The sequence below is a fragment of the Gopherus flavomarginatus genome, chromosome 19 (assembly GCF_025201925.1).
Source record: "Gopherus flavomarginatus isolate rGopFla2 chromosome 19, rGopFla2.mat.asm, whole genome shotgun sequence".
NCBI lineage: Eukaryota > Metazoa > Chordata > Testudines > Testudinidae > Gopherus > Gopherus flavomarginatus.
The window spans coordinates 11,724,757-11,747,277 of record NC_066635.1 but is presented as its reverse complement, the minus strand read 5'-3'; the positions used below and the strand labels follow the sequence as shown (position 1 = coordinate 11,747,277).

The following is a 22,521-nucleotide window of genomic DNA, read 5'->3' as shown; positions in this document are numbered from 1 at the left end:
AAATATTTGCATGACTGACTTAATAAAATAAATCAGTTACATTAAATGTTGCCTTTTTATTACTAACTTGAGGTAGCCTTATACAGATGTGTTTCTTAGAATGTAACTTCATGTGCAACAGACATTTTCTATTCTGAGCCACTCATCGCGAAGTATCTAGGCTCAAATTTTCAAAAGTATCCACTATTACTATCATCGTCAACTTGAGACACCTATTGGCCTGATTTGCAGGGATTAGGGTGACCAGACAGCAAGTGTGAAAAATCAGGACGGGGGGGGGGGGGGGGCAATAGGAGCCTATATAAGAAAAAGACCCAAAAATTGGGACTGTCCCTATAAAATTGGGACATCTGGTCACCCTAGCAGAGGTGCTGAGCCCCCACAATTCCGCAATGGGAATGGATACAGCTAAAATCAATGGGAGCCCTGGCTGCTCGACACCTTTGAAAATGAGGCCTAAAGTTGGTCGTGCAAAAAGAGACGCATCCAAAAAGCTATCTGATGCTTAAAATTCTAGGTCTTAATCTTCAAGAAAGAAAGAAATGATTGGGGAAAAAACTATTTTTCAGATGACCGTAGAAGGAAAAAAACCTAAGGACAATCATCTCTTGCATCAGTCTATTAGCACATACAACTCAAGGCCATTTACTGTTCAAAATGGACCTTAAAGCAATTTATTTGTTAACTGTTAAGTATAAGTTTACACTAGCCATTTAAACAGCTTGTTGAGCCATGTACAACAGCCCTTTCACAAACACAATCACTCACCACTTGATGCATTCCTCTGTGTGCTCCTGACAAACATGCAGAGTGTTACTAGTCAAATCTAGCTTAGAAAACAGTTTGTTCCAGCAAATATATTTCACATGCAGCCTGATATTGAGAATATATCTATGCTACAGTGGCTGCAACAGCACTGCAGCTGTCGCACTGTAGTGTAGATACTTCCTATATGGATGGAAGGGGTTTTTCTATCAAGGTAGGTAAACCACCATTCCATGAAATGGTAGCTAGGTCGGTGGAAGAATTCTTCTGTTCACTTAGCAGCATCTAGAGTGACAGCTGGCTCGACCTAACTACGTCACACAGGGTGTGAAATTTCTTAGCCCTGAGCGATGCAGCTAGATAGATCTAATTTTTAGATGTAGATCAGGCCTGAGTCAAGTTCTGCCTTCGGTTACTCAGGTGCAATCTCACTAAATAATGAGAGATTCATGAGAAGTTGAAAGTGTTCAGCACCTCTCAAGATTTGTCACTAGGACTCTAATCAATCAAAGCACTAACGTAGATGCTTAACGTTAAAAGACGCTTAAAATTAAGCACGTACTGAAATATCTTGCAGAACTGGGGCCTAAATAAGGACAAATTAGGGAGCATTTACTCAGCTGTATTTAATAAGGACTTAATCCCCTGCATACTTCAGGACATGGTAGTATAGGTCTTTATAACATGAACTTTCTCTCATTTCTTATGTGCCTTGATGAGCAGTGAAATAGTTAACAATTTTGACATTTAAGATATCACTGGTATCTGAGTTACCTCTCATTGAAATAAATAGAGCTGTTCACACCTCAGAGCCTTTGTTTCAGGCTCTTCACATACTTATTGTTGCTTCAGTTACACGTGGGTCACATTTAAGGGTTTCTTCACAACCATAATATCTAGAGACTTATTTCTTTTCCCTCTCTCTCTTTAAACAAAAGCTGAGGGCTTACCTACAACATGCATTAGTCCACACTAGAGGGGAGTAAATTCTTGTGAGTAGTAGGGTGTCACTCACTGTCTGTGTGGACCTTGCTGGCGTGCACTAAAAATTCACTAGTACATCTTAATGTGGTACTGTTTCAAACAGTACTATGCTAATGTGCTTTAAGAACTTTCAGTGCATGTTAGCAGGATCCACGTGGGCCACTTAGCGAGCAATACAATTTACACCTCTAGTGCAGCATAATACACAGCTTAGACAAGCCCTGAGACTCTGGTCTGGTCTGCACTACAGACTTCTGCCAGAATAGCTGTGTTGATCAGGGTGAGAAGAGGTGTGATCCCTGATGGATAAAGCTATAGCAGCAGTAGCCTTTGTGTAGATGCAGTTATACTGGCAAAACTATGCTTTTACTGATATTGCTCGTTGGGGGTTAATCAGTATAGCTGTGTCCATACTGGGAACACTTTGCCAGTACAGTGTATCAGCACTCCTACACCAGTAAAGCATTCCTAGTGTAGACATACATGCTGGAGAGCAATAGGGAGATATGTCTTTGCTACCTTCACTCCTTTTCCCACACTTTGGGACATGCTAACATGAATAACCCCGTGGGCAGCCTGAATGAATATGTATTGTCGTGCTCTACGGGATTATTTTACATGAAAATCATATTACAAATATGCCGGTGCCGTGACAAGGCTAAAGAGCATTTCTGTTCAGGAGTACAGTTGACAACTGAAATAAAAAGCCAATTTGCTTTGGTTATTGGAACAACTTGTGAAGGTATTTATAACTTCTCACTAAATCTGCTGACATTAAATGTATATTTTCAAGCAGGGCTGCTAAACTTTGAATTATAGCTGTAGGCCAGTTTGATGCTGGATCTATTTTTTGTTTAACTGGTGGTAGATTAATACAAAACAACACGAGTAATGGCCTCAAAATCAGGCTTTAAGTTAGGAGGGATATTACAATCCACAGAGTCCACTGAGAAGGAAGGTTAGATTCATTCATATGTCTAGGTTTACAGTTTACAGGTGAGTCTCATCTTACGCTGGGGTTACCTTCCGCTGTCAGAGCGTAAAGCGAAAATCACGTATAGTCAAAATTACATTGAGTGTAATGGCGGGTGGAATCACTCGCATTACAAGTACAGTATTTAAATTGGTATTTTTCTCTTTTTTTGTTTTGTTTTTGTTTTTGTTTTTGCTGACCGCGCATTTGTTAAATGCGCGTTGAGATGAGACTCGCCTGTACTTCAAACGTTCGGCATAAAAAAGGTATAACATATTAGGACAATAAAAGTGTTTCTCAAGAGACCTTTGGAGAAAGTCCTGGAATACATCCTTACTGGACAAAAGGTCGTTTACCAAGCACTTGATAAAAAAATTAAATTAGGTTGTTAAGTAATGAGTCAGGCTGGTCATTAGACGTAAGCTAAACTATAAAGATAAAGCTAATTTAGGGCCCATTCCTAATCAGTGCTTTTGAGCAGGACACAAGGTAAATCTGCAGTATGGAGGCCAATTGTGCAGTGCAGTTAGAGGAGGTGTTATTCCTTAATCAGTAACAAATAGCTGTTTGAAGTGCTGTTTGTAGCTGTGTTGGTCCCAGGATATGAGAAAGACAAGGCAGATGAAGAAGAGCTCTGTGGAGGCTTGAAAGCGTCTCTTTCATCAACAGAAGCTTGTCCAATGAAAGATATTACCTCACCCGTCTTGCCTCTGACAAATAGCTGATCATTTGCTTATCTTGCAGGAGGAGAAGACTGTGGGTATGTCTATACTACCCGCCGGATTGGTGGGTAGCGATCGGTTTATCAGGGATCGATATATCGCATCTCATCTAGACGCAATATATCGATCCCCGAATGCACACCTGTCGACTCCAGAACTCCACCAGAGCGAGCGGCGGTAGCGGAGTCAACACGGGGAGCTGCGGCTGTCGATCCTGCATCATGAGGACGGGAGGTAAGTCGAAATAAGATACTTCGACTTCAGTTATGCTATTCATGTAGCTGAAGTTGTGTATCTTACATCGACCCCGCCCCCAAGTGTAGACCAGGCCTGGGCTGCCAAAGAGAGTGATCTTCCACTGGTGTGAAGGGGGCCAAGTCTCAAGAGTTGGCAAAAGAAGCACAGGCACATCTACACAGCAGATTGCTGGATGGGTCCAGGTTATTTTGATTTAATCACATACTAGCATTTAAAATATAAATACATTTAAAGGAAATACAGTGGGGGAAATCAATATTGGTCAGTATTTTCTTAAATCACATATGCATTGCAGCCATGTATGTTCCCTAATTCTGCTCTAGTGTGTAAAAGAGGAGTAACTTCACTGAGGTCGACAGCTATGCGGGTGTAAAACTGATGAAAGAGAGAAGAGAATCAGGCTCACATGCCCTGGTTTTCAAAAGGTATTTAGCCTCTTAACTTCCACTGTTTTCAATACTAGTTAGGAGCCTAAATATGTTTGAGGCTCTGGGCCCATAGTCCCTAGTCTGCAGTCTTAAAAGAACATTGTTGTGCTTTTCCAATTGAAATGAAATATATTTGTTAAGATAACAAATGCATGGCAAAGTATATTTAACTTACATAAAGAAAATAAAAGAGGAGGGGGAAAAATCTTGGGTAAACAACAAAACAATACAGCTTTATCTAATCTCAATAATTTATTGCTGCTTGTCTCTCTCTGTGTGTGTTTTACTGACAAAATAAAATAAATTGAATCAGCTCACACATGATAACGTGTTCTTTCCTAACTCATACTAATTGCTTGCCTAATTGATGTTTGTTGAACTTTCTCCATTTCATTGAGTGATTAGGTACAAAGCTAACAGTTGACATCTGTAGGCGCTTAACTGGCGTCTGTAATTACTGTTAATGTTAAATAATTGTTAGTTAATTGGAGTGGTAACTGACTGAATAGAATCCAGATTGTGAAGCAAAGAGACCTAGTTAAATAAACATACATTTTCCGAGAAAACAACGGTTTATTACAGTGGAGTGACTAACAATAGTCTAGACACAGGAGGTCGACGGGCCCTTTATGAAATTTTATGCCAGAGTCCAAGTTGGACTTCACTAATCTAGAAACTTTGTAATCAAAACACTCTATCCCAAAGAATTTTTCAATCTTATTTTGACTTGATTTTTGTGGTTTCTGTTATTTTGCAGTGCAATGCTGGTAAGTCCTTCTGAGAAAATCAAATAGAGCTTAATCTACAAAATAAATACTGGAGCCAGAATAGATAAAATTATGCTTTAGTAAACATTGCTATTTTGCTCACTGATACCAGATTACTTTGACTTTGCTAAAATCAACAGTTTCAAATACATTCTTAAAAGAACAGGATCAGAAATTCAGAGAAAAGGAGTAGCTGATAGTTTTATTATGCTGTAAGTAAAAATGGGCACGGCCTCTTCAAATCACATTTGCAAATAATAATTTTAGGCACTCCAATAAAAAATATAATTGCTCACAGTTACTTGTATTGTATTTTTAAAGCTTAATTTGAGAAATTATAGCTAATTATAGCTACTCTCGCTTCCACATTTGGCTGCCCTAGCTCACTCTCCTGCCCTGGAGAACTCTCCTCTAGAACTTTAGCTGTGGGGAAAGGGCACAGCGTAATTGTGCATGGAGAGAGGATAGAGTGAAAGTGTACAGAGGAGGCGGCGGCTGTGATTTGAGCATAGGAGGGAGGATGGCATGCAGGTGCAGAGGGGGACCTATGCTCCTTCACTAAGGGCACCAGAACAATTCACCATGTAAACTGCTGGCTGTGCCAATGCATCTGGCATTCAGTAGTGCAAAATGTATTAATGCTGATGGATATGAACCGTACAGATGCAACACAACGCACCAAGCTTCGTGTTCAGATAAAGCCTTCAGAACACAAAATAACTAACTCTCTGTTCTAGAAATTAGAGCAACAGGCAATCCCAAAACAAACACCCCCCCCTCACACACACACACACACTTTTTTTAAAACTCTGAAGTTACACTGAAACAAAGCAGTCTTTCTCTTAGTCCAGTTGGCAGCACTGCCTCATTACAAGAAATGTGGGGTCTTCAAAACAGCAAACCTCATCAAATGGTTTGTGATTTTCAGCCTAGCCTCTCATGGACGGGATGGCAACATTTAATGTCCTGGATATGGCCTGCCAGATGAATTCACCTTCTAATTCTGCATTAGGACTCCTTTGTGACCCAAACCCCACAGACTCAATTTACAAACTCTCCTTTGGTCACAGTCCCATTTAGGGAGTGAGCCCTTTTCAGAAGCACAAAGAAAATGTTTCCAGGCAGGGAATTGCTTTTGCAGTTCAATAATTCTTGAGTTTCTCTGGCCAACCAACTAGTTACTTTCCAAGGGCAGCAGAGCCACCACACACATAGCACAGGAGTAGTACGCTGGGAATGCGCACGCCACCCACTGGTAGATATACAGAGATGTGAAGGTGGTAGCCAAAAACAGGAGGAGAAGGTGGTGGAGGGGTGAGTAGGTTGGGGAGGATTTTTCCTGGTTCCTGAGAAGAGAGGGTAAAAGGCAGAAACAGGGGCTATCTGCCTGCCCAGTATGGGATATTGGTGGTGGTTTTTTGCTATACTTAGGTATGTTGAGATTGTGTGCATACTTTTTGAATGTAGTGGTGAATCCCAATTACACTCTATACGGCAAAAGGGGCGACGTTGGTTCACCCGGAGAGAGAAGCACCTCTCCCCCACCACAGGAACGCCTGTGAACTGGATCAGGGAAGAGAAATATTTGCCTGTTTCACTTCCCTGTTTGCAAAAACAGAAGCGGCAAGGGGTCTTAAAGAAATGACGTACCAAACAGACATACACAAGAAACAAGAATATGTGCTGTTTTTCTGGAGGACAATCTCTCTCCAGAACAACCTAAAAAGCCAGAGCTTGCCGTGAGCCACATTTCAGCCACCACGGACAACTGGTAACCCACACCTATCTATCTACTTCATGCTGAGAGACTAAATATTTCTCTGACAGCTAGCTTTGGCATTAAGGCAGATGGATTCATAGAGTTTACATGAACATCCTGTAAACAATTTGAACATAAAAGCTGCAACAGCTTAACCTGGCTCCTGATCAAAGAAAACTTCAGTACAGTGTACAGAATAAAACTTCAACAGTTTGAGAATCATTTTTTCCCCCTTCAGGAAAGGCTATTTTCTGGGGAAAGGGGTTAACATACACTGAATACAGAGCCAGTAGGAGAAATTGCCTGCTCCAGAACTGTGACTTTGAAGTGTATCGTTTATCAGAAGATAATGGAACTTCATTACTCTGGGAAATTACACTACAAAATTTGGTTACAAACATTCAGTACCTGGCCCAGGATTAATGATGTTGATGCTTTCAGACCTCAAAGGAAAGTTGATATGTCCTTTAAAAACACCTAAGGCAGTCGTCTCCAACCTTTTTACACCCAAGATCACTTTTTGAATCTAAAGGCAACCCAGGATCTAGCCCGCACCTTCCCTGGGGCCCCGCCCCGCTCACTCCGTCCCCTCCCCCCACACCGTCGCTCACTCTCCTTCACCCTGACTCACTTTCACTGGGCTGGGGCAAGGATTGGGGTTTGGGTTCTGGGCTGGTGCTGATGGGTTTGCAGTGTGGGAGGGGACGAGGGGTGCAAGCTTTACAAGGGAGTTTGGGCACAGGAGGGAGCTCTGGACTGGGGAAGAGTGCTGGGGTGCAGGAGGGAATATGGGGTGCTGGCTCTGGGAGGGGACTCAGGGCTGGGGCTTGGGGTGCAGGAGAGGGTTTGCAGTTCTAGCTCAGAGGGTGCTCAGGGTGGGACTTGGGGCAGGTTCAGGAAGCAGGCTCAGGGGTTGGGGCTCCAGTGGCTCCCATTTGGCGGCAGGCACAGAGAGGCTAAGGCAGGCTCTCTGCCTATCCTGGCCCTACACCACCCCTGGAAGGGGCCAATGTGCCCCTGAGGCCCCGGGGGGGGGGGAACAGGAGGTATGTGGCTCCATGTGTTGCCCCTCTCTGCAAGCACTGCCCCCACAGCTCTCCCAGTTAATGGGAGCTGCAGGGCTGGTGCATGCAGGCAGGAGCAACACACAGAGAGAGACCTCTGCCCGCCTGCCCGCCCCTGGGGCTGCGGGGCTGCGCTGGCTGCTTTTGGGACCGGCGTGGGGGCAGGGTAGGCAGGGAGTCTGCCTTAGCGGCAGCCCCACTACACCACTGGAGACTGCGATCGATTGGGAGATCCTCTAGGATCGATCAGTTGATCGCAATCGACCACTGACCTAAGGGCATATCCTGCAATGGATTTTTATACTCAGACATACTGATTGAAACAAACTAGGAGACCTACCAAACATCACTAACATACTATAACCATGGACATACCTCTTAGTCTACCAAATCCCAAATGAAAAAGCAGGTCTTATGGTTAATGCACTGGACTGGGACTCAGGAGATCTGACTTCAAGCCATAGCTCTACCACAGACTTCTTGTACGCCTTTGAGGAAATCATTTAATCTCTTTATACCCCTGTTTCCTATTTCCAAAATGGTACTTCCTTCTTGTACCCTTTGGCTGTCTTGTTTATTTTGATTGTGAGTAACATTTTCAAAAGCAGCTGTTACTTAACAGCAAATATTTACCCATATAACTCCCCAGTAGCGAATGAAGGGTCTAAAAATATCTTTTGAAGATCCGGACGTAGGAGCTTAAGTCCTATTTTCAGTGTCTTTCAGTGGAACTTAGATTACTAAATGTCTAAGTGACTTGAAAAATTTGCCCTAAGCTTTTTGCAGCAGGGACTGCGTCTTGCTGTGAGTCTGTACAGAGACTAGCACAAGGACCTCTGGGTGCTACTGTAATACAATAACTAACCACATGATAATAAAAAGGAACACAGTATATGACAAAGACCCAAAATGAAGGACACCACCAATTAATAATTAAAATGCAGTGGGAGTCATTCCTTTTGTGCAAATAACTTTTTCTGTAGTATCAGTTTCACAATCTTTTGTTTCTGATGCAAATAATTATAAAACAATAAACGTGAGAACACACCACATGTGTGTGGCAGGCAGATAACTTTGAGGGATATTTGAGAAGCAGGCCAGGGATGTATGCTTGTCAGTTTGCCATACCTTGTCAGATTGTTCAATCAGCCAGGGGCTTTGAAGATTTTCGTCGCGGTTTACCAAATGCAAATTTGACCTTTCTTAGACTGATTTTTATTGCTTCTGGCAAAAGGAACACTGGACAAAACAGGGGAAGAGCTGGCTTTAAAGCAAACAGCCCACTTTGCAAAAAAAGAGAACTTGAACTTGAAATGCATCAAACTGACAGTTGTTTGACAGCCTAGTCAACCATCCATCCAGCAGACACTCAGAGGACAGACTAACAACAAACCACAGCCCATAATGAGAATCCCAGCACCTGTCTAGAAGCAATTATTGACATTATCTCTAAACAGTGGATCTTTTTGAGATTGTTTTCCTGATATTTAGCAGTTTGAATGTTAATCCCTTTAACAAAACTGTCCCCCATGCTTTTTCCATCCTCTTCCCCTTAATCTCTTTCTCCCAGTGGGGGGAAAAGAACCCACCCAAAACAAAATGAAACCAGTCAGCCTAGTTTTCCAGCACCTGGATTTGCACTGATTCTCTCCCTTGTCAATCATGTTGCCAACAGGAATTAGCATATGGCTTGAAGGGGAAACTCAGGAGGAGAAAAGAAAGATGCCATTTTGATGGAAATAAGGGGGCAAAGGAATAATCTACCATCAACTAAAAAGCTTATTTGTGTATGGTTTCCCAAGCAAAGCTTCGAAAAGCCTATGTTGATTTTAGGCTACACAAAGAAACCCTAATCCTTTCAAGGGAACTAAATCACCAAAGAAAAGTACCTCAGAAGAAAAGGCTCCCTGTCAAGCATGGTTATTCACAACCTAATAGATGCCACAAATCAAACTGGGTAAGTAAACTAAAATAAGAATGTGGGCAATGTGTTTGATTCTAAAAAGAAAACGAAAGGAAGAGGAACAGGGGCCGAGTCTTCATCAATCACTTTTCATCCTTCAATTGAAGAGATCCCTTCAGCCTAGTTACAGGCTATCAGTCAGGAATGTTGATTCACTGGATTGGCTTCTATTCTATTCTGGCTCAGCCCCAAGAAAGGACTACTCAAATTCCAAAGCTTTTTACAGCGAATTAGCCAAATAAAGGGGCAGTCACATGTAGTTTGGGGGTCTGGGGTCCCTGAACACACAAGTCTTATTTTTTTTTGGGTGACCTATTTTTTCCAGGGAGGAGGAAGGACGGCTATAAATTCAAATGTAAATAGAACAGCTAATATAAGTTTGCCAAGTTGAATAAGCTATTTCGACCCAAAAAACCCGACCCCTTCAGATTGTCCTTCAAAAAGACGTTAATACATAAAACATAAATACCGATCCATAAGGCAACTAAAAATAGATATAATTCAATATTCATCGAAGTAATTTCAGAAGCAGTGTATCAGCATGGGAATCCCAAATATAAGGGGCTGCTTAATGCTCTCAGCTACACCCCTCGCAGCTCCATGGAATCAAAAGGTACAGAAATTGGCAGGATGTGGCATTTTTCACATTAAAAAATGATCCAATAGGACAAACCAAACCAAACCAACCAACCAAACCAAAAAAGCTTTGTGTGATAAACACACAGGATAAGTCACCATCCAAATTATTCACCTAGACAACAGAAAAAGCTTAAGTTCCAATTTAATCAAGCCTGTATTTTCTACTCAAACCTTGCTCCAGTGCACCAATGAAAATATAATTTAAGATAGTATGAGATTAGAGCTGAAAGCACACACCTTCTTAGTAAGCAATAATCACGCACTGCCACTAAACAGGTGTTATGGGGGAAGGGGGGTTGAGAGAAAAGATCAGATAGATTTTATGTAATTTAAAGCCTTTGAATTATACACCTTGGCACAGCTAGTGATTCAAGACACTCTCCCCACCCTGCCCTGAAGAAGAAAAGCGCCCCCACATTATTTTCAACAATGTTGCTTCAAATATGCACCGCACAGAAGCCCACTGACACTGATTTAAGGCAAGTATGCCTTTAATGTACTGTTAAATCATTAGCCACTCTCTCTTTATATTGCTGTTTGGGAGACATGAATGGGATATTGCATATTTAAATGTGGCCCTCTATATCGTTTATTAACTTTACAGAAAGCATTCAGCACAGCAAGCCATGGTTTATTACTATTATCCTGTGAATACTAAATGCTGGCTGGTTATTACTGTCAGCAGTACAAATTGGCTATTCATAATTCCATGTCTATCATGTAGCTGATGAGTAACAATCATGCTAAAACATTTTGAAAACTGTTACCGTTATTTAAATGAGCTTAAATTAAAGCCATTTGTAAAATAAATTATTCCCTAATATTGTTATTTAAATTAATTCTGACCAGGCAGGCAATGCATTATTTAAATTCTTTATTTTATATTGCTTTCGCAAAGCAATTATGAAGCATATAGAACATGTCTGAAACCAAGGGAAACATAAAAAGCAGTAGCAAGCTGATTGCTACATTCCTGCACGACAAGTTGCATTTTATCTCAAATTGAAATTGCCATGAAAAGAAATGCATGTAGAAAAACATATATGCTTATGGTGGGGATTGCAGTCTTACCTTTATTTGTAACAGTGTTGAATAGTTTTTCAGAGCTGGCATCAGATGCCTGAAATACCAATGAAAAAGAAGGTACATTATATATTATTAAAATATGTGTATGTACATTTATATACCTTAGAAAAACCAAAAACAGGCTGACAAAACAAGAAAGCTCATGAAAGCTGCAGCTCCAGAAAAAAGCATCCATAAGATGGTGCTATTTGGCTGTGTTTTACTGTCTTGCAGTGCAGATATTTATTTGGAAAGATTCTAGTTAATAAATTAAAAAATTATTCCTTATTCAACATCTTAGCTACACACAAAATATTTTTGTACTATGATACATACGGCAACCCAACGTGTTCTGACAATGATTTTGCAGCCTAGGACAGATACCATAATTTTGAATTACTCATTACAGTCTCATGTGTTTGCAGTTCTGCGCGTTTCTTTCTTTTAAAGAATTCTTCTTTTAAGACCCAGTGTATTGATCATTTCATTTTTAGCATTTCGGATTAGGCCAGTGTTTGCCTGACTTGCTATAACGTGCTGTTTATTAAACAAAACATGATTTATGTTTAACAGAAATATCTCAGCATTGGACTCACTCTGGTCAAAATCATCTAGACACTACTCACTCTGCATATTCTGATAACTAGTTTGTATTTTTCCATCATACCAGCGTTACCTTTGCTTTTTGTGAAAAAATACCCATTTCTTAATTATTGATACAATTTTCACATCAGTAGGCTATTTTTAATCAATAAAACAGAAACCTTATTTAAATGTCATTTAAAATAACTGTGGACCTCTGTTCCAAAGGTTAAATGTTAAAGACTCAGCCAAGGGAAAATATCCCTGAAAAGGTTCTGCTTAGCAAACAACTTACTTCCCTAAAATGGAAAAGTTCAAGTCTATGTGTCTGTTGTGCATGTGTACACATATAGGGGTAAACACCTATATACTTCCCCCCCGGAAAGCCTAAATCTATACCGTATCTGAATTTACAGAATACACACAAAATAAAGCTATTAAAATTTAACCATATTTCAGGATAATCAGCTTTTTGACATTCTATAAAATTAAATGTGCTTATTAACAAAATATTCTATTATGGGCATGGAGAAAATACAGATTGCAAAATTTGTAAAGTATTTTTAGTTTCTTGGTGTTTGGCTCTGATACAGCATTGTTTTCCATTTGCATTCAGTGAACAAAGCTTATAAACATCCTGTACTTAGACAGCAAATAATTATCCACATATACTTAAATCAGGTCATTTCTGAAGTTGTGTCTAGCAAAATGAATTTATTAGACATATATTATATTACACAATACATTGTATATAAACTGATATATATATATAGGCATATATATAGATCTATACAGAAAGATGTACACACACAAAAATCAGTTTATATAAAATGTATTATAATATAACAACACACGTAGGTATATATTAATTTAACATCAAGTTAAAGCATCTTTTTTATATTATCTGTTAAAAATTGCTCAATTTGCTCCCAATTCTAAATGGATTTTGTCAGATTAGTGTTGTATGTATTATTTAAAAGCTAAGCTAGGATACTTCTTTCTGATTAAATACCATGTAAACACTGGATTTATTATCCAGTGATGGATTTATTATTCAGTGATGCTCTTCTTTAAATTAATGAAAATATGGGATTAAAATATAAATTGAAGAGTCAAGGAAGCCATGCTTTTTAAAGAACAGCTGGACATTATTCCAACAAATTAGGAGATTTCTCCTTACTTTCATAAACATGCCAATCATCCTGTTCTTTGATTAAAAACAATAGCCTTTCAGCCTGGATTCCATCCGCAACTGTCTTTCTAAATTGTTTCCCCTTAAAAGTCAAGTTCTTCCAAATCATCCTGCTTTTGAAAAAAATCAAGCCTGAACTACTTTTATTGTAAAAAATTGCTTATAGCTTTTGAAATTCTTTTATTCCAGCATTTCAAAATGAAATAGCCTAGAAAATGTGTGTGCTTCCTAATCACTCCCCACCCCCTCACAATGAAAAAAGAGGGAAATTTTTTTTAAAGCTTGATCTTTTGGTGGGGTGGGGAAGGGGGGGAAGAGAGACTTTTTTTCCAAGCTCAGAATATCCAGGTGACAATTTTTTCCACTCCATTGCAAAACACAAGAAACACCGCTGTGAAGTCTGTCTGTGACATTTGTTAGACCTAATGTGGTACATATTACATTCTGCATGAACAACCTTTACACCTCAACCCAAATTAGGGATGTGATTATTAGCACAGCTAAACAATAAAATAAAGACAATTTTACAAAGACAGAGGTTGCTGGAAAATGAGTGCCTCTGTTGCCTTATTAACTGCATTGTTGAATCTGACAGCATCAACTCAAAAAAGAAAAGAAAAAGAAAAGCAAAACAAAAACCCATCAACACTACATGTGTTATGATGCAAATGGTCAGCATCATTGCTTAGCGTGAACAGCAAGTTAGAACGTTGTTTATAAATATGAAGCTTCATTAAGGTTAACAGCAAAGTACACAACAGTAAAAAAAAAATCACCAAACATGATTCAGTAATTAATTCCTATACAATTATTACTTTCTTTACAATTATTAATCAGCCCAATCAAGTGGCATCTATACCTCACAAAACCAAAACATTTTCAAAAAGCCTTCAATACGAACGCAAAAAACCCACTAAAATACAATGCCTGTAAGTGTTCTTGACTTAAAATCTCTTGCACGTCGGCAATGAAAATCTATTGGCAGCAAACGATAGAGTGTTTTTACGTTAGTGGCTGATGATCTGAGGAAGTACGTTGTCAGACCTGGATTTTTTAAGAAATGGAGACTGACTGGGATATTGGAGACTTTTTCTTTCCAGGAGACATGAGAAAATGTGTGTTCGTTCACTACCATCCCGATGATTTCCACTGCTCAAGTCCTAGCCGAGTCGCTAATGGACAGACACCGTACCTGGAGGTGTCACCACATTTCTGGAAACCCGTGTGAGCCTGTGTACAGAACATGCACGGTGCTAGTACAACGTCTTCTTTCTTTTCACCATCATCCTCTAGCCTGTCTTGGAGAGTGCGAGAAACGATGCTGAAGCTGATTATAAACCGCCCTATTTGTACTTTGCTTATTTCAGTTCCCAAGCAGAGCTTGGTCCTTCACAACACGAATGGCAGGAGTCAGCAATCTCTGGGCCAAAAAAAAAAAAAAAAAAAAAAAAAAAGCCATAACGAATAATCTTCTACCCCCATCCCAAACCGTGTCCTGCCCAGACAGAGAGGCTGGCCGCCTTCTCAGCACAGAGGCTGCTTTTGAAGCACTTGCAAAGACAACAACTCTTACAGGAGAGACTTTCGCACCCCGCGCCCCTGTCCGCCCCACGGGGCTTACATCCATGGGCCGAGGCTGCTCCGCATCAGCTCAGCCCGCAGTAGCGCGGACGCATTTGCCGTTTTCTCTCCCTTGGATGCACAGCCCGTTAGCTGGGTGCGTGGAAACGGAACTGCAGCCCCAAGCCCTCACTCTCATGTTCCCATGGCGCGATCTTTTCTCAGTGGTTGTCCCCAGAACTTGGGGCACCTTCCCCCCAATTCCCCTTCTCCGATCACCTTCTCTCTCACACACACTAACTCCACCAAATGTCAACAGTGAGGAACGAGCCAAAGGCTTTAGACTCAGGAACCACAGACCTGTCAACAGCTTCCCCCCCCCACGTCCCACCCGGGTCTGGACCTAGAGAGCAGCAACCCCAAATCCGGCCCAAGTGCAAACCACCCACCCATGGTGCTTGTCATTTATAGGCGTCCGTGACGGGCGCGCCCCAGCAGTCCTGTCCCCGGCAGCATGAGGGAGCGCAAAGCAGGGATCCCCGGGGCAAAGGGGATATGAAAGGGATCCACGCGCCCCTTCCGTCAACTTGTGCCAGTTCGGCTTTGGGGGCGAAAAAAAACATGTTTGTTAAGAGCAGGATCCAGATTGGGGCGAATCTAAAATTGCACATGCTGGAACTGCCCGGTCACCCTGAGTCCTGTCCCAGAGGGTCCCACATCCTGCTGGGAGGGTGGGGTCGGAACAGAGGTGGTGACTGCGGACAGAGGACCCCCTCTAACCACACAGAGAACATCCCCCCCTCTGCACCCAAAGGAAGGGGATCAACACATCCCCAATAACACCAACTGCGGGCAATACACTTCGCCATTAAAACAGGCTTCGAACCGATGCAACCTCCCCCGCAGGCTGTCAGATCTCAACCAGGTCCAACCCTCCCAGCGGAGAGTGGAAGATGCAAAGAGGGGGGGAGGGGGGCATTTACCTGATCGCAAAGGGTAAAGAGCTACTGACAGCCCTAAGTTCATTTCTGGTGCGTGTGTGTGTGTGTGAACGCGCGTGCTCCGGGCTCCGGCGAACTCCGATCCAACTGGGCTTTAAAAAAAAAGTCTCCAAGCGACACCCAAACTAATCCTTCAAAGGCCAATTCCTTCCAGGTGGGGACCCCAAACCACGCAGCCAGCCATCCTTGCTGGAGAGCGAGAGAAGAGCGCAGCGGAGCCCCCCTCTCCTGGCAAGATGGTTCCCAGGGAGGAGAGAGAGGGGGTGGGTAGGTGTGAGCGGGTGCGGGGAAAGCAGCAGCCGCGGAAAGCTAATCAAGCAGCAGCGGCAGCAGGACAAAGAAAACCATGTGCAGCAGCAGCAGCAAGCCGGGGGGCAGCGCTCCAACCTGCGCCCGGTGCCCCGGAAAGGAGGCGCTTGGAGGAGCTCCGGATCCCAGGCGCTCCCGCACCCCGGACTCTCACACACCTCCCTGGGCTGGGGAGCAGCGCGGGGGCTCCAGCGGCGGCTGGGGGCAGGCGGGGGGTGTCTGTTTTTTCAGTCTTTGGATTCGTGCCCCCCTCTTCGGAGACAAAGCGGCTCCCCCCGCGCCTCGCTCTCCGGCTCCCGGTTCAAGTGAATTCCATTGGAAACAGCGGCTCAGGGGGGTGACATCCGCCCAGCCCGGCGCTCCTTCCCCGCCACGCGGCTCTACACCCAGTAATCCGGAGCCGGAGGCGAGCCCCAGGCGCCGCGCCGCACAAAAAGCTCCCGAGCGCCCCTCGAGCTCCTGCCGAAGGGCTCCCGGCGAGCGGCCGCATAGGCACCTCTCCCAGTGCCGCCCCAGCGCACGGGCTCGCCCCCCCCTCGCCGTGTCTAGCCAGGAGCGCTCCACATTCAGAGACTCCGCCGCCTTCCGAGAGGGACTTCCCACCCGGCCTCTGCTCCTCCCCTCCCGCCGGCCGGCCCGCCCTGCTCCCGCACCAGCCTGCCATACAGCCCTGGCCGGGGCGCCTCCTCCTGATCTCGCCGCGCTCTGCCCCACTGCGCCCCAGCCTGACCTCCCTGTGCTGTCCCACGAGGGTTAAACTCACCTGCTCCTGCCCTGTCCTACCTACATAGCAGCCTGACAGCCCCTGCTCAACTTCCCCCCACTATCCCGACTCCTGCACTTACCTACCTAACGCTTTGTACTATCTTGTAGCTGTTAAGGAGCAGCTCCCATGGGTGGCTTTCTTAACACTGGGGGCAGGTGCATATCTGGTGCCAGGGTGACTATGTTTCTGGAGTAAGTGAAGCTGGATCTGATGCATGTTCGGACTACAGGGCTCAAACGCCAGAGAAGAGTTGCAGGGACAGGTAGATGCTCACACAACAGCTCTTGAATTTCCACTTCATGTGAGGCACAGCACATGAACAGGGCTAAACATCTGTGCATGCTGCTCCAGTGGTTATAAAACCAAGGCCCTGATCACTTATGCTGGTTAAAGATCCCATGGCACTTCTAGCAAGTGGAGGAATCTTATTCCTACTATCCTGGCAAAATTCAGACTTGAGCTCTAGTTTTGCCTTCCTGTCTAAAGCACTCCATTAATTTCAACAAGGAAAAGGTATTTGACACTTCCAGTCCTAAACAGTTGTGCAGTATTGCTGCCAGCTGCTAAACAGAAGCCACATTCAACTCCACAGCTGGCTACATTTCAGTGGTAGGTGAAGTGAGCCCATTTGTAGATTATGCCCACTACAGTTAAGATTGCAGATGAAGGTAAATGTCAATTGGTAAAGCTTTTGAAAATCTGCACAAGAAAAGATGCTAGAAATTGCATTGTATATTACCTAATACCATACATGCACCAACATACAGCGCACATATTATTGTATAAAGAATTAGACATTTTTATCCCCTAGGAGAAATGTGTCATTGGTTTTAAAAATTACACCCAGAATTCTCAAGTGGTGACAAATTGTGAGTGCCTCAATTTGGGTGACTAAACTGAGACACTTTGGTCTTTGAGATTAATTAGACACTGCAGTGATTCTTTTGTTTTTGCATAGACTTCTGCTATTTGAGTTCCAGCACCAACTGTTAGCACCACCAGGCACTATATGTATTAATCCAGCCACTGTACACCCGCCCTCTCCCAGACACTTGGGAAGATCCATGGCAAAAATAGAAACACAAATACATTATTATGATTATATATGTAATAATTCACTCAAACGACACAGTAGTGGTTAAGCCTCCTACAAAGTTAGCTGAGCTGGAGATGGGAACAAGTGGAGATGCTTAGAGGTATATATCAAAATGTTTCTTGGCTACCATGGGGAGTTCTCTAGCTCAGTGGTTCTCAACCTTTCCAGACTTCTGTACCCTTTACAGCAGTCTGATTTGTCCTGCGTACCCGCAAGTTACACCTCACTTAAAACCTACTTGCTTACAAAACCAGACACAAAAGTACAAGTTTCACAATCCATTACTGAATAATGGCTTAAGCTGTCATTTTTAACATACAATTCTAAAATAAATCAATTGAAATATAAACAATGTACCTACATTCCAGTGTATAGTCTATAGAGCAGTAGAAACAAGTCATTGTATGAAATTTTAGTTTGTACTGACTTCACTAGTGCTTTGTATGTAGCCTGTTGTGAAACTAGGCAAATATCTAGATGAGTTGATGTTCCCCATGGAAGACCTCTACGTACTCCCGGGGTACAGGTACCTCTGGTTGAGAGCCACTGTTCTAGCTAGCATTCCTGGCTACACCTTTACCATCTAGGGATGGTCGGCACAGAAGCCGACCATCCCTAGATGGTAGGCGCTGGGAAGTAAATTATAGCAGCCTCCTACTCATGTATGTTGAAGGGGAGGGGCGGGCAGGGAGGGTTATACATATGCACCTTCCCAGTACACACCCATGCAAGGGCAGGTCGGATTTAGCCATGGGAATTTTGCCACTGATTTCTGAGTAGGTTCATTACTATGCTAAAAACTAGTAGTGCATATGAACAGTATGTATCCAAGTACTATGCCTGGCTATATTATGCCTTCTGCAATGAGATCAGAACATTTCTTCATTGGGAGTCTGAGGAATATGGGAAACAGCAGCAAGATGGACTCCAGTGGCTTCTCAGGATCAATCAGTTTTCCAGGCCCACGTGCAGCAAGGCTACATTTTCAAGGTCCAGACTGCAGTTTAAGTGGATGTGGGGGTACACAGCAGCAGCAGGAGCGTGGGAGGAATTCTGATGGACTCAGCTCTGTTAGCTGATGTGTGGAGTTAGCAGGGTCATGGCCCTGGTCTCATTCTGCCCCTCTCCTTGGGCCTATGTTCTCCACACTGCCTGTGGCTGGTTCCCCCACAGGGGGCAGATGAAGGCAGGGAAGACTCCTCGTCCTCCTTCTGCCACTTTTTGTCAGACTCAAGCTGGCCTAAGAATTTTGGGGCTGGATCCAAAGCCTATCGAAGTCAGTGGCAAGGTTACCATTAGTACCAATGGGCTTTGGATGGGGCCCCAGGGGAACATTTGGCTATATAAATAAAGCTGTTGATTCCTAAAAGCTGCAACGTAAAAATGTAGGGCGGGACTAAGCCATGCAAGCTAGTAGTGCTATGTCAACTACTTAAGAACCTTCCTACTAGTTTCTGATATATGGATATAGGATTTTATGCAGATATCACTCCGTTCTTGAGGGTTCCACTGTATGAACCCTGAAAGATGACTTTTTTCCCCATTATTTTATGCATTTCCCCAGAATTCATATTTCAGGTACAGCTGCATGGACTACAGTGGTTTCTGCTGGGACAACTAAGTGGGAATGTGCACACCAACAATACAAATAGTACTAATAGTAATAATAATAATGTGTTCACAGTGACAGGCCCATATAAACCCAGTGGTTATAAATATAGCAGAGTGATTATTACATGGCTGTTAAACAGAGGGTGTTATTTAGTCAAACTGTGATAGAAATTCTAATCCTTCAGGATAGGATCAGTCTCATGGTCAAATTCTGATCTGAGTCATACTGGTGTAGTACCAGAGTTACTCCACTATAACTATGGACAGAATCTGGCCCTCAGTATTGTACAGCTTTCTGAAGCTCTTGATATACATGTATTGTAAATAACAATCTTGCATTAGCAATGGAATGGATTACATGACCTCTTACTGGTAATGAGATGCAGAAGATTTCACTTCTAGCCACTTGGTTAAGTCCAGCTGAGCTGCCCGAGTCCAATTCTTAAGAGACAAGAGTCCTCATTACAAAAATAATATCAACAGAACTTTTGTAAGCACTATAAGCAAAGTATCCAAGGACTGCACGGACAGTAAGGCCTGGTCTAGGATTAAAGGTGTAAAATTAAAGCAAGTTAGCTATAGGGTGACCAGATGTCCCGATTTTATAGGGACAGTCCCGATTTGGGTTTTTTTTTTCTTATATAGGCTCCTATTACACCCCACCCCCTGTCCAGATTTTTTCACATTTGCTGTCTGGTCACCCTAGTTAGCTAACATATTTGAACATATTTGAAAGCTCTGTTGTGGACAAGGCAGTGTATGCTTTTCTTTAGCCAATGTGCCTTGTCTACACAAGACTTTTCAAATGCATTAGTCAGACCTGTAATCTTAATCTACATGAAATCTAAGACTGGATTACCCTCTCCTCTCCCTAAAGTAGATTGGCAGGGCAATGGGCATGCCTGGGTTCATTATACATGTCCTGTAGATAAGTAGTGGGATCCAAGTTTTTCTGCTTGCATGTGCACTTTAATCTTTAAAATGAAAGGATGAGATCTTAGGGCTTCACCCAAAGCCCACTGAAGTCAACAAAAAAATTCCACTGACTTCAGTGGGCTTTGGATCAGGTTTACAGTCTCAGAAAAATAGATTTTCAGTTATACCAATCCTTTCCATAGAATAAAAATCTGGATTGACTAGGTTTTAAGACATTTCCGTCCTTTGCTCTGGTGGGACTGTGCCCAAATTCTATTTTAATCTATCTGTGGTCTGTGACAAGGTTATCACTGTTTCTGCAGCAGCCGTGGCCTATAGCCAGCTGATGAGACCCAATGAACTTGTGTGAGAACTGACCCCGGAATTTTTTGGTCCATTTTAAAGATGCCTGGACGTATCTATGTGGTCCAATACATCTTAGTTTGGAGGACTTGAAGCAGCCTAAAAGCTGAGCGATACGTGGAGAGCTTTGCTTCCAAACGGTGCAGTCATTCCCAAAAACAACCCATCTCTGTGGCAACGTGCAAATGAATTTTAAATTTATGGCAGATAATCGTGTATTAAATCATTCATGGCAAGCTCTCTCTCACCTGGAAGGCTGTGCAGTTTATTTCCTGGCCATGTGAAAATTGGATATTCCAACACTTAGGTATTCAGCTGGAAACTGGAAACATTTATGGTTCCTCTCAGTGGCTTATCTTTTCAAAAAGCATTACAGTGTCTGAATTGTGAATGTGATGATACCCTATAAAGTCCTTAATAACACTTTAAAAATATACATAATTTTATCTGTTAGAGAATATGAGATGTGAGGGGGGGGGTTATGAGAAAAGAATTTATGGAGCTATCAGTGTTTTTAAAGAAATGGCTTTACATAGCTAGTCTGATGGCATAATGTCCCAAAGAGTAAGAACCCGAAGATAATGTAATGTTTTACAAAATAAACCTGTCCCTAGTAACGACCTAGATGAATGCTATCACAAACAAAATTACAGCTCTTGTATACATTAAAAGGTGGCAACAGATGTCAATAAAAAATAGTCTGGATTTTGCCAGGGGGATTGAATCTGCTCTACTGTGACATGGTTACACACTCAGCCTACTAGGTAAACTACTGCCTCCCCAAGTGGGCTCTTGGCAGGAGATGAAAGTGAAGCTTGACTGCCTTTCGGGGGGGGGGGGGGGGCGGGAAGAGGATGGGAGGAAAATGGTCTTTACACTAAGGAAAGATGCGGGGGAAGGGGGGAATGTTATGCAAAATGTACGTTCTTGACAGCAGCAATTAGAAAGAACCAGAACTGACATAGTGTTGCAGAATAAGATTTAAATTCAAGAAAAGTTTTCAATTTGATAAAACAGAAAACTTTCACAGGGATGTATTAATGACAGTGCAACTTTTATTTAATATTTTTCTGCAGCATTTGCAGAACTAAAAACACTTTGTAATCCCTTCTTTTATGCAGAACAGATTGCAGTTTTAAGCAGAGGCCCATAAACTGCAGGTTCAAAGAAACCTGAAACTGAATTAGCATAAAAGCTGGAATTCTCATTTATATGAACAGCATCAGCGAGGCAGCCACTCTGCAGGCAGTTTTATGATTTGGGTTTCAAATGGAAACAAAGAATAAAAGCGAGGCAGAGCTGAACAGCAGAGCTCTCTTCTCCTCCTCCTTGCTAAGGGCGGGGCCTGATCCTCTATAATACTGAGTGCTTTCCACTAATTTCAGGGATGATGGATTCTCTCCCCAAACCATTAACAGTCTGGGAAAGGAAGCTTCACTGTCCTATAGTTGTAGAGATATTTCACTTTGCCACTTCCCTCCCAAACTTCTCCAAATATAGTCACGTATTTAGGCTAGAGTGAAGACAGACATTCTCCTTCTTCTTCCCCCATCCCAAATATGAACAACAAAAATTGCCAAACTGTTTTCTGGCTACAACTTTTCAGCCAGGGAATATATACTTTCCCCATCTCATCTATATACCTTCCTGCGGGTTCCATTATGATTACAAAATACTATTTACCTGGGTCCACAGCTTTGCGGACTTCTTGTCGCTTTTTATCCAGATATATTACATAG

General features: G+C 42.6%; 1 protein-coding gene across 8 annotated transcripts in view; it reads right to left on the bottom strand.

Annotated features, from left to right (window-relative positions):
• The window catches only part of AUTS2 (activator of transcription and developmental regulator AUTS2), a 939,222-nt gene that overhangs the window by 69,458 nt on the left and 847,243 nt on the right, over nucleotides 1-22,521 (bottom strand). For all 8 annotated transcript variants that reach the window (XM_050929475.1, XM_050929479.1, XM_050929478.1 and 5 more), the window contains one exon: nucleotides 11,394-11,442. In XM_050929475.1, the coding sequence (XP_050785432.1) occupies nucleotides 11,394-11,442 (49 nt within the window). The remainder of the gene's footprint in view (nucleotides 1-11,393; nucleotides 11,443-22,521) is intronic.